Raw genomic sequence first — 13,591 nt, forward strand, 5'->3', positions numbered from 1 at the left:
GTCTCATACAAACGAGCTTTGCGCGACCTGGTAATAGCGATGGACTTAAGGGCGCCGCGAATCGTTGCTATGAACGCATCCCATAAAACAGGGAGAGGCGTTTCCAGAAGTTTGTTGGTTTCGAAATAGGATGAGATGGTAGCTTGAGTTCTTCCCTATCCACCGCGTCCCTAAGAATGTGGGGTGGAAATCGCCATCTAGTAGGCCGCCTGGGGTGAGAGAAGCGCTCGTGAAGGAGGAGTTACACGTGTGCGTGATCAGAGATCAATTTATCGGAGATAGCTGCTGAGAGGGTGTCCTTAACCAGAGAATGCGACACGAAGAGGAAGTCAATACGAGAGTAGGAGCGGTGCGCGTGGGAGTAGTAGGTGTAGTCACGAATCTCGGGGGAGTGGTAACACCAGGCGTCTACAAGGTTTAAAGCAGTAAGGGATTTTTTCGTAGCTGCCGACATGGCACCCACCCCATGGAACGCGCCTCCACTACGGTCTAGCTCCACGTCCCATATCAAGTTAAAGTCTCCCCCCTACTATGGGGTCTGTATTCACAGGCACTACATGCTCTCGTAGGATCCCACGCAAGAAGGCGTCTTGACCCTGATTTGGCGCATATACGTTACAAAGAGTGAGTGTGCGATGCCCTCTCCTGACCTCCACCTTAAGAAGTCTGCCCTCGGTGTCACGGACCACCTTGGTATCACCCTGGGAGATGCCCGCCCGACAGAGGATAGCTACCCCCGCAGTCTTAGTGGCCACTGAGGACCAGAATTGGTGAGGGAAACGTGGGTGAGACATGCGTGTTACATCAGTTCTGAGAAGATGGGTCTCTTGCAAGAAAATCATGTTGGGGTTTTGCAACAGGAGGTACCTCCATATTTGGCGCCGTTTGTTGGGGGAATTGAGTCCCTTCACATTAAGGGAAACAATTTTCAAACAAGTTATGGAGGACATGGTCACCTATCGTCAGGTAGGTTTGCCATCTCAAAAGAATGATCCGTGGCGCTTGGTAGCCACTGAAAACTCTCCCAAATGTGCAGGTATTCCCCCTGCCAGGTGGATAGGTAGGGAGGGGAAAGAGGGGGGAAATGGTCGGTGCGAAGAAAACAACTCAAATACTGTAACGGCCAACATTTCCTAATCCAGTCTAGGGAGTAGCCAGGCACTCTGGCACAGGCTGTCCCAGAGATGTAACTCTCCCAGGAAGAGGTGTGGGGATCGGTCATCGCGTTGAGTAGTAAATCCAAATGACTGGGATACAGCCCCAAGCCGCCGCTTCTGCAACATAGGCGAGCCGTCTACAGATACACCTTCCGGAATGAAGAAAGGAGGGGTGCGGCGGCTACAGATTGGTGGTCCAGAGCCTATACTCTGGTATGGGGCAAGCGTCCGGCTTGTTGACCAGTATTGAGGCAAATCAATTGGTGGCTGATGCTTGTAAGCCTGGAGGCGATGGTCCTTCTTCAAAGGATCTTGCATGTTGTAGTATGTCCTGTTGTGCTTGGAACGACCTGCCGCACTCGCGAGAGGCTGAGTGTCTGGCATGGCACACCGTGTTCCACTATGGTTTCAGCAGGACCCATAGCTTTGAAGTCTCGTGTGCAAGGCTTGCTGGAGAAGTATCCTGGATGTAAAACAATTGGGCCGCCTCTCTGCAGGACCTCGGCACACAACGTTTGCGAAAAAGAAGAGCAAAGCGGCTTCAAGGCCAGGGGGAGGGAGCCCCCCCGGGACAAAAAACGCATGTCTAGCGTATCAACTCATATTTTGGCAAGTTATTTGGTAGCGGAAGCTTGCGAACCGGAGGGTAACGGGCCTCCTTCTACAGAGCGTATGTGTTGTATTATGTCCTGTTTTTCTTGGAATGAGTTGCTGCGATCCCGTGAGGATGGATGTCTGGCATGGCGCTCTGTGGTCCACTGCAGCTTCAGCTGGACTCGAGCCTTTGGCGCTATGCGCACAGGGCTTGCCGGGGGAGTATCCGAGATTTGGAGTAATTGGGCTGCTTCCTTGAAAGATCTCAGTACACGACGCTTGGACTCCCATTGAAATATGAGAGCAAACGGATGCCCCCATTGATAGCGGATGTTAAGCTCCCTGAGCTTGTCTGTGATAGGTCGGAAGTCCCTTCGGCGTCTGAGTGTCGTGGGGCCAGATCCTGGAAGAACTGAATGGGCGCGCCTTTGAACAGGACAACAGGTTTGTCTCTAGCCGCTTTAAGAATGGCCTCCTTTTCGGTGAAAAGGTGAACCCGGGTCAGGATATCTGGAATAAGATCAGGTCTTCCGGGCGGTCCAGTTACTCTGTGTGCACGGTCCAAGGCAGGCGGCGAGGCATCATCATCTCCCCTAATGTCGTGAAGCAGCTCAGCCACAAAAGTCATTATATCTGCTCTTTCTGCTCCAACTGGGATTCCCTGTATACGTATGTTGTTCCGGCGCCACCTGTTTTCCAAATCTTCCTGTTTGAACTGCAGCTCAATGTGTTGCTCTTCCAGGGTGGCCAGCCGCTGCCATAGATGATTAGCTCTTTCTTAATACCACAATGCCCAAGAATGAGTGGGAGAGAGAGAAAAAAGTAGAGAGATTGTACTATAGAGAGAATTTCTTCTATTGTCCTTGATTTTACTGAAATGAAAAAGGGTGATCACACTATATGGTGAATGAAGCAATCTATAGGCTGTCCCTCTCTGTGTCCTAAGTACTAATATGGGCACAAATGAAGGGCTGATCCTGTTCTCTCCTGCTACCTGGAAGTCAAGAAAGCTGCTGATTTACTTTCTCAAATTATCACACAATGCATCATTTGGTAGCAACACTGTGAAAGCCAATAGGTCTCACCTTTATAATGTGCATGCTAAACTATAGGCTTTGACAATGCTTCTTTTAAAGCATTGTTAAAAGAGCAAAATTAAAATTAAAATACTGGAGGAAAAGGAAACACTTATGTTACGGTATCTCATATTAATTCAATATCATCAGTCTGTATAAAGAATATGGTATATTTTTCAACACGTAAACAGAAAACAATGAAAAAAAGTAAGCTCTTACTGCAGGTGATTCCGTTTAAAATTGTCAGAAGATTAGTTCAAGGTACCAAACGGAATATGAAAGTTTTCTTAGCAAGTGTAAGAATTTAAAGGAAAATGTTTGTCATTTACTTTCCAAACGACTAGGAACTTGAACAAATTCTGTAGCCATTTGGTACCTGCAGCATCCCAGGGAGCAGCTTTATGGGCCTCTGGGAAAAGAGGCATTTCCCGTCAATCTTCTGCCTCACACACAGCCTGACTCTTCCCGCAGTAACATAAATGCTACATTAGAGCGCTATAGCATGGGTTTTTATGTAACACGTGAAAAGAAGGGGATAAAAGAAAACCAGCATTATAACTTCTGCTTTTTAGTGAAACCTAAGAAAAATATAATTTTCTCTGTACTTTTATGGATGAGCTGGGTGTGGTTGGAAGCAACACAGAGAGCACAGGGGTTCAGGAATGTGAAGGGGCAGAGCACATGTGGAGAGAGCAAGAAAACTCATGCATTCCACAGGAATGTTTTAAAGAAAAAGTTGTTTCATGATGTGAACTATGAAAGGATACACGTCATCCAATCAAAAGGAAGGTAAAGAAGTTAGGCTTTAGGGGATGGATAAGCACAAGGAGAGGAAGGCAAGCCATCATATAAAAAATAAGCTAATGATATTGACAAGAAAGCCAACCTATGATGAGGAATGGGGTGACTGAAAGGATACTTTAGGCAATGGCACTATAGACAAGTGGTCTGTAGGCGAATCCTGAAAAGGAGCACTCTGAAAGAGGTTCAGTAAACTTTACGAACCCAATACTTGTCAGGGTGAATCACAAGAGTCACTAAATCAAACTGTGTTTAACCCTCTGGTAGTTTGGCACAAAGCAGTCAGGCTTAAATTATAGGCAATGTGTAAAGTATTTTCACAGTACTCAAACAGTAATAAAGTGAAAGCACAAGATAAATCCCAAAACAATTTAGAAATATAGAGTACATTTTAATAAATAAAATGACACCGGAATGACAAAAAAAGTATCTGTAGAAACAGAGTTATTCATTTTTAAAGTTGATGTTTCAAAATAGCATAAAAAAGTGTTAATATCAGGGATTCACGGGTAGCCACCATACTTGCCACTGGGGAATTGCGCTGGTGACCTTTGCCTACAAAACTGCGGTTCTCTTGACGCCTTCTTTGGTATTCTGCGCATTCATCCACACCTTGATTACTTGCACTCACGTGGCCCTCTGTGCACACCTTCAGTTCATCATGGTCTTGGGCATGTAGGGTATGGAGCTCAACACCTTAGGTCACCTTTTTGGGAAGAACATTAAGGGGGTCTGAATACTGATGAGACTTTTCACAACAAGATGCAGGGGCTGAATACAGGTGAGCCATCCTTAGGTGGCAAGTTATCCACAACAACAACATGAGGGTGAGTCATCCTCAGCTGCCAAGTCATCCACAACAACAACTTGAGACGACCGGCCAAGTTCTCATGAGACCTCAAAGTCCTTGCGGCCATTTGAAAAATCTGAACTATAAGTACCCTGGCTCCTGAACACTCCATGCTTTGCATCAAGGAATTCAGATGTGATACCTTTCCTGCCTAGCCTTCGACATTGGATCACACTTTTCCATCTGGATATGATAAGTACTCTATTTAAGAGCTCTCCAGCTTTGGTATTAGTCCGGCTGCTACTGGGCTCATTGGGAGGTACTTGTCACCTCCCTTGAGCCTCTGGCTGTGTACCTGTATAAAGGAAAGCTTGGCATCTCTCACCACTATCAAGAACTCTGGGCATTCAAGCTGATGAACATTCTAAAAACAGCAGTTATTTAACTGCGTAGTTAAGTTTGTTGTTTATTGTGTTCGCTTTCAACCTCCCTAGAAACTCTTTATTTTTGTGCAACTGGCGTGCTAGCATGAGGAGAAACACTAAATATAAGTGTGCACTTTCTCAGCATACTGGAGATTGCACATCTACGAGGTACACAGGTTGATACTCTAAATGAGTTATGTATTGTGAACTATATAATGTTGAGCTGTGACAAGTAATGTAATTTACACATGATATTCTTGTTTGTGTACAGAATTGTGCAGTGGATCACTGACAGAATATCGAGGGGGAAAAATATCGACCAGCCAAAATATTGTGGAGAAAATATAGAATGCCAGAATATCGAATTCCTATCTACAAACAGGTAAGTACGAAAATATTGAATGCAAAATATCGTTGTAAATAATATAGTTTGTTAAAATATCAAATGTTTTAAATGTCTTAAATGTAATGTAAAATTCATGAAATAATAAATATAATTAACTAAAACATACTTAAAAATACTTAAATAACCATAACATTTATAAATAATTAATATAAGTAAAAAAATCAAAATAAACATGCATTTTTTAAACATATATATATTAACTTAATATTAATAAAACATATTCAATATTTTTACCGTTGGATAGTGGGAGGGTAAAAATTACTATTCCCACTCCAGTGAGTGCAACAGTAGGGAAATCGTTGGATAGCAGGAGGGTAAAAATTACTATTCCCACTCCAATGAGTGCAACAGTAGAGAAAGCGCTGGATAGCGGGAGGGTAAAAATTACAATTCCCACTCCAGTGAGTGCAACAGTAGGGAAAGCAAGCGTTGGATAGCGTAGGGGTACAAATTACTATTCCCACTCCAGAGCGTGCAACAGTAGGGAAAGCGTTGGATAGCGTAGGGTTAAAAATGACTATCCCACTCCAGAGAGTGCAACAGTAGGGAAAGCATTGGATAGCGTGAGGGTAAAAATTACTATTCCCACTCCAGTGAGTGCAACATTAGGGAAAGCGTTGGATAGCGGGAGGGTGAAAAGTACTATTCCCACTCCAGTGAGTGCAACAGTAGAGAAAGCGTTGGATAGCATAGGGGTAAAAATTACTATTCCCACTCCAGGGAATGCAACAGTAGAGAAAGCGTTGGATAGCGGGAGGGTAAAAATAACTATTCCCACCCCAGAGAGTGCAACAGTAGGGAAAGCGTTGGATAGCGTAGAGGTAAAAATTACTATTCCCACTCCAGTGAGTGCAACAGTAGGGAAAGCGTTGGATAGCGTAGGGGTAAAAATTACTATTCCCACTCCAGTGAGAGCAACAGTAGGGAAAGTAATGATTTAATATTTAAATAAAAATAAATTAATTATCAATACCTATAAAAAATTAATTAGAATGGCTTACCAATGACTAAATATTTAATAATTAATTAATTATAAATACCAATAAATATTATTTATTAAAAATTAACTTACCTGCTGAAGATTAATACCACAGTCATGTTTAGAGAGCTCTGACTCTTCTAGCTGGGCAAGGCGGCACACTGTAACGAAAGAGGGCTCCACACGGCCAGGCACCTTCTCCAGGAGGTCCCACTGGATCGGTTTTGAGAAGAACGTTGTGGAAGAAATCGATATCATTGGCCCAGCTGTAATTCAACTTCATTGGATCAGTTTGGCAGGTTGGTCCCGGTCCCCTTTCCATTCTTACAGCAAAAAGTCCCAGGTTTCAAGAAACTTTAGGAGAAGTACACGTTCTCACCAGCTAAGGGTCCAGGACCTTTTGGCTTGTACTTGCTGTGTGGGGAGGGTGGGGGGGGGGTGTCAGACTACTTACTCCAGCATAGGCCAGAAGCAGGGTACTGGGCAGGTCTAGTTGGAAAGGCCTCTTGGAGCTTGTTGTGTACCTGTATCCCAAATTGTGGGTCCGCCTTATGACCCTTGGAGTCCACTTCCTTGTCCTGGATACCCATGACGGCGAACAGGTCCAGTCTTCAAGGCTCTTCTCAGGTTACAGACAATAGGTCCAGTCCTCTTCTGTTCTGCCAAAGGTCCAGAAGTGATCTGAGGAGAGTACAGTTTATGCCAAATGTATGTCCAGTGCCAGCCTATGGGTGAGGGAAACTCTTAGCTACTCCCTATAAAATAAGGTAAAGGTTCACAAGGGTGGCCCTACTCACTGTCACAGCACATCCTATGTGTTTCATTGTACAATATCCCAGAGAACCTCTCTTTACCTAAATCCAACATGGCAGAACCCTTCTTCCTCTGGTCAGAGCTCGCTTATCCCATCCAGAGGCATGGCTAGGATAATGGGAAAATCCTCTCTTGTGGTCACACCTAACCAGTTCTGGGTAGCATCCTCCCCACTTGGTTTGGAGCCAGGCTGAATGAGAAGATAAAGGGAGACAGGTCAAAGTATGAGCGACATCTGCCTGGGACAAAGAAGGCCCCCTTTGAGGCTCAGGAAGAGTCTGGCACAACCTCCAGGCCATTCTGCTCAAAGAAAAAAAAAATGCTTCTCCATACTCAAATCTTCTGCACGGTGCCTGGGAGCAATACACAACTCCACAGGGGAGTTATTAATGGTCTGGTGACAGAAATGAATATTTGGCTTAGGAAGATAAATTACAACTTTCTCAAAGTGTCATTTCTAACATAGTATTATAAAATCCTACTTGTCACAGGTAACACCTACTATGAGTGAAACACTTATTACCGTGATCCCCAAACCCGGGAAGAACCCACAGCAATGTGGATCTTGTTGCCTCATAGCACTCCTCAACTTGGACGCCAAACTATATTAAAAAATCCTGGCTACCAGAATAGAAAACCTGATGCCCGGTCTGATAAACTCGGACCAGTCTGGGTTCATCAAGGGCAGACTGACACAAGACAATGTGCGAAGAGTGATTCACTTAATTGAAAAACTGCTAAAAAACAGTTCCTTGAAGTCCTTAGGCGCAGAGAAGGCATTTGATTGGGTGGATTTGCCCTTCCTTTTTCAGGCCCTCCAGCGATTTGGATTCTGTGAGACATTCATAAACATGATAAAGGCTAATTATGCCGCCCCTAGTGCCAGAATCTTGGTCAACAGAGTATCTTTGGATCCCTTCTTTCTACAGAGGGGAACAAGACAGGGTGTCCGCTTTCCCCACTCCTTTTTGCGCTTAGCATTGAACCACTAGCCGCAAAAATTGGAGAGAGTCAGGGGGTACCTTTTGGATCTGATGAACATAAAATCTCCCTGTTCTCTGACGACATCCTGCTGACACTCTCGGACTCGTAGCGATCTTTGACGACTCTCCAGGAGGAGCTGGGACGCTTCGAGGGGGTAACAGGACTTAGGATTAACCTGCCCAAATCTTTTATCCTAAATCTGACATTAACAGAAGCAGCGATGGGAGATCTGGTGGTCTCAACCCCTTTCCAGTGGGCCAAACGAGAACTAACATATTTGGGAATAAAGTTGACCCCCAAGATATCAGGGCTCTTTGGTGCAAATTATCCTCCACTTCTACGTCAACTCCAAGTTGATCTTAAGCAGTGGACACCACTGTATCTGTCCTGGTTGGGCAGAATACATGTTGTCAAGATGGGTGTCCTTCCGAAATGTTTGCATCTATTTCAGTGTCTCCCCATAGATCTTGAGAGAAACCTGTTACATGGAATCCACACACTACTAAAGAAATTTATATGGCAGAATAAAAGGTTGAGGCTCTCATTCAATCTCCTACGGAGGCCCTCGGATGAGGGTGTTTGGCACTACCTGACCTGCACTTATACTATAAAGTGGCACAACTTAGGGTTATAGTGGAATGGTCCCAACATGAGTCAGAAAAACACTGGCTACACATGGATCGACAATTTTGGGCAGGGTAATATGGGATCTCCTTTGGAAACCAAAATCGGATCCCCCGGCTAACGCTTATATCAGCACCCCACCAGAACAACTGTCAAAACCTGGGACGATGTATTGAGACTAACTGATTGGACGACGTTCCCCCCACCGTTCCCCCCCATACACTACAATCCAACCTTCCACCCTGCACTGCAGCAGGGTCCCTTTGACGTATGGAGGGAGGGAGGATGCCTCATGTTAGAGGACATTTTTCACAACTGGGATATACTAACATTTGAAAACTGTCAGAGAGACTTCCACTTGCCGAGCTCGGAGCACTTTCACTATCTCCAGTTGAGACACTAGGTCCTGCAAAGTGGGATTAGAGAGGGGGCGACAAGGGAACTTACGGCATTAGAACGATATGTGAAGGGGGAAGGCTCAGTAAAAGGGGCCATCTCTTTCCTTTTTCGCTACTACTACATACACTCCCTTCAAAACACCCTGTCACCTCGAATTTTGGGAAGGGACACCAAGGCACGAGATCCCAGACACACAACGGAAAGCCCTATGGGAGGACATAAGGTATCAGAACCACTCACTAGGCCAATGAAAAGCACACTATAAGATACTCTATGACTGGTATCTATACCCTACAAATTTAAAAAAAGATATTTCCCAACACATCAGACCTTTGCTGGAGAGGGTGTGGCATTCTGGGTGATTTTCACCACATATGGTGGGACTGCCCAACAATTAGGCTTTTTTGGTCTGCAATCTCTACTCAAATCAAAGAGATACTAGGATATCCCATTCCTGATTCCCCAGACTGTACGTTTCCCGGTCTTCTGAACCCTAGCTTGGAATATCAAACGAAAGCAGACTAGGCTATAATGTGGCTTTGTCTGGGGGCTGCAAAAACATCAATACCTGCCGCCTGGAAGAGGAAAGACGCTCCTGCCATCACACAATGGCATGCACGTTTATGACAGGCACTCACTATGGAGTGTATGAGCGACATCTAGAGGGACGAGTTCAAACATTTAGAATATGCTTGGGGCCCCTTAGTCAGCTATCTCTCTAGCAGTCTCCCGCTGACTACCTGCCCCACGAGGGTTAGGTCACTGCCCCCTGCACCTGTTCCAGTTCTAACCAGAACCATTATCAATAACAGAACCTACTCCGGAGACAGACCAGCATCAGGCTCGTCCCTACGGATCACCGAGAACCCAGTTACCCCAAGTGCTTGAGTTCCTCTCTTACTTATGGTCCACCTTTTCACTTTTTCTTCTCTTCCTACTGCAATCTTGATGTTCTTGTGTATCTCCTTGCCTTCTACCCACAAATGAGAGCAATATGACAATATTCTATTACGGGTAATAGAATCATGGGAGGGGAGGGTTACTGGTAAAGGGAGGGTTTTTGTTTAATGACAGGATTTATTTCTTTTTGCTTTTTATCTGTTCCAAAAGTTATGTTCGCTTCAAGGTAATACCTGCGCAGTTACTTGAAGGAGATATGACTCGGATCACCCGACAGACTCTGTACAAGGAAATAGAGTGCTAATAGCTGCATACGAGTATAGGATGTAACAATATTACCAAGTGTATTGTTTATTGTCATCAAAAACTTAATAAAAACATGTTTGACAAAAACAAAATCCTACTTGTCCATTAAGTTGGATTTTCCATTGCTATTAAAAAGAGTCCATGAATCATGGTTCTAGCTGCTCCCAAACTGAGGTAAAGCATTATACATTGTTTAATGTAACTAAGTGTTTTCCTATGAGAGTACTATTCTTGCCTCAGTTAAAAACAACTTTGAAGGTTTTTCACTATGAGGACATGTAAAATATTAAATATACATCTCCTACTTTTTAGATACCATGTACGCTGTCCTATGAAAATGTAGGGCCTGCCATAGAGGTGACTTGCAGGTATTTCAAAGGAAGGCTTAGGACTGGCAAAAGGTTTATTTTGCCAGGTCAAAATGGCAGTTTAAAACTGCACACGCAGGCTTCAGGGGTAGGCCTGGAGACATGTTTTACAGTGCTACTGCAGGGAGTTGCACAATGAGCTCTGCAGCCCATTTATAGCATTTATTTTACTAGACACATGTAGTCCAATATGGTAGTGACCTATACGTAAATTAAATGTGCCAATTAGGTGTGTGCCAATTTACCTATGTTAAGAAAGAAGAGCACAAACACCTAACTTATGGTTGGCAATGTAAAGTACACAAAGCCCTATGGCCAGCAAAAAATGGGTGTAGCATAGGAAGGCAACAATCTGGGGGACTATCATGCTAAAGATGGCCCTTTCTCACACTGAGATTGGTCAATTATTGTACACTTTTTCTTAATTTCTATCATTATGTCAAAATCAAATCAAATCAATTAGTCCTTTATTCGGCTTTCATCTGTTAGAAAAACCATAAAAGTACATTTAAAAATGTACACAAGTGGAATAATTTTAAAATTTTAAAATGTGTTCATCTAGTAGAGCGCATGTAAAAGATACAATTACAACTATCACAATTTATTAAGTGCAAAGATAAAACCAGTTAAAAACAGTCTGAAATATCTTAAGCTATACAGCAAATAGAGGAGAGTATAATCCTAGCATATAATTTTCGCAGCTTAGTCTAAGTTTGGCCTGTGTCTGATGACAAACTTCAGAAATTTAGCTATGGCTTTAGCAGAACACTCTTCATCCAAAAATTGGAGAGAGAGAAATGCGGGGCGACACCTTCGAAAACCCATAGTTTTTAAAATCAGCATAAGCCAGCGTTTCCTTGGTTCACAGTAAAACTTACAGAATAGAATTGTGTGGATTGAGGATTGGGCAGAGACATCATTACAGGGGCATGTTTGTAAATTCTTTGCCCAATCGTTAATTTTTGGGAAAGTGACCAAACGGTGGAAAATATCCAGCCTGAACCGTGTTAATAAAAATCTTTCATAGCTTGAACAATTGAAAGTTAAATATGGTTGAATGGTCAAAGTTGTTTGAATTAATAACATATGTTGGACTGATGTTTTACTGGCCTCATTAGTCAGCCGCAGATATTCTAGGTGCGTCAAGCAGAGTTTTTTTTCGCTTTTCTAGAGAGTTCTGAGATTAGGATGGGAGAATAATAAAATTGTGCCATACCCAAATCATACAAGAAGTTTTTAATGTAGGCTATCCATCCAATCTTGTGAGCATTCTCTAGAGAAATACAGTCCTGTATGAACCTTTGACAAAAAATAGTTTTATTTGATGACCAAATACGGTGCCATAGAAGAAGGGGTTGAATTTTAACTAAGTCTATCAGATAAGACAGACCCAGTTCCAAGTGGCACGAGTAGGTCGCAGTACCCTGTGGGACAGCGAGGAGAAACCTTAAAAAACTATTTTCAACCTTTTGTAAGGCTTCAACCTTCCTGTATCCCCACACGCCAGCCCCGCAGGTTGCGATGGCTACACATTTAGCCTTATATATATCAATGAGTTCGGTGGGGGGCCTTCTTCCCAATCTCCTTGAGAAATTAACTAATGCAACTGTTGCCCTCATAAAAAGCAATTTCCTCGACTCAATGGCCTGCCTCCAAGAACATTTATGATCTATTACAATTCCCAGATACGGGTATGTGTTTGTGCTCTCACGTTTTACATTGTCAATAAAAATAGCCTTCGTTTTCTTGGTTCTGGGACCTGAAGACATAACAAAGGTTTTTTTAATATTAGTTTTCATTCTATCATTATGTCAAATGTGTAAGATGCAGAACAGAATTACCATGGGGTTTGAGGACTTTAAACATGTACAATGTAAAGAAACAAAAACATACTACATATCACTTTCCATAATTATGTAAGTCAATTATATTTTATAAATAACATGGCCAGTACCTTGAAAGTCTTGTCAATGTGCTTTGCATATACATGCACATCTTCATGCCTTCCTAAACAAAATAAGAAAAAAGTAGCTTTATCCACAAGAACAAAGTTATCCACAATATGGTTGAGCAATGCTGTAAATATTCTTAAATTAAGTTTTTACTTTCAAAACAATGCACACTTTCCTTGATAGTCAAGAAAACTCACATTAATATTTGATGAGTGTAAGAAAGGATCTATAAAGAATGTCCATCATTTTTGTTTCAATTTCTGTTTACCATGCATGACAATGAAACATACAGGTAGGAGCAAGATGGTGCCTGTGTGATTCCCTGTCTCACCACCGCCTGGGCCACAGGTTCACTCGGCCGTCAGCTATCTGGCCTGACCTGGTGACACTGCCTTGCCGGGATCAGTCAACACCGGTTTGCTGCTGTGGATGCACTTGTGGATTTTCTCAATCACGAAGAGCTCCGCGTTTGCAAAGTACTTCAAGAACGCCGAGAAGCCCGACAACTTCGGGACGCGGTGCTGGAAGGAAACATTGTATCGCACGGAGCCTCCCTTCCTATTCTGGTGAAGTTCAGACTGAGCTGCGTTTCTCCCTGAGGCGCTGGAGCGGTCCCGTTTGCCTGCTTGGTCTTTTCGCTGCCTGGCTATTTTCTTCTGAACTGGGGTGGTGAAGTGAGCTAAAGAATGATGATGGATTAAACCCAGATCAGTTGACTGGGTGTGAGTGTTTGATTTGCTCAAACACTCCGTCCATCATCCCCTTTGGTATCGCTTTGTTCACCCTAAGTTGGCAGGGTATGCCCAGACGTGGGTCCCTTGCTCACTTTGCCACTGGATTCAAGCTAGCCTGGCTGATGACGGATGATTAGCCAGAAACCGGTCCCAGGATGCTTGTCTCCGGTCTAGGGAAGACATGGCTTGGCAGTTCGGGCTGGACTGTTCCCATGAGGCACAGGGTCAGACTGATTTGCATATGGCCATGTTTGAACTGGGGAGGTGAAGTGAGCTAAAGAAT

The 13,591-nt window shown here is 43.6% G+C and overlaps 1 protein-coding gene across 4 annotated transcripts in view; it reads right to left on the reverse strand.

Moving 5' to 3' along the window:
• ECHDC1 (ethylmalonyl-CoA decarboxylase 1) overlaps window positions 1–13,591 on the reverse strand; it is a 369,579-nt gene that overhangs the window by 138,283 nt on the left and 217,705 nt on the right. For all 4 annotated transcript variants that reach the window (XR_013596209.1, XR_013596210.1, XM_078648887.1 and 1 more), the window contains exon 4: window positions 12,577–12,629. Coding sequence is in view for 2 of the 4 variants with exons in the window: in XM_078648887.1 (XP_078505013.1) it covers window positions 12,577–12,629 (53 nt within the window). In the remaining 2 variants the exon portion in view is untranslated. The remainder of the gene's footprint in view (window positions 1–12,576; window positions 12,630–13,591) is intronic.

Source organism: Lissotriton helveticus, chromosome 6 (assembly GCF_964261635.1).
Source record: "Lissotriton helveticus chromosome 6, aLisHel1.1, whole genome shotgun sequence".
NCBI classification, from domain to species: domain Eukaryota; kingdom Metazoa; phylum Chordata; class Amphibia; order Caudata; family Salamandridae; genus Lissotriton; species Lissotriton helveticus.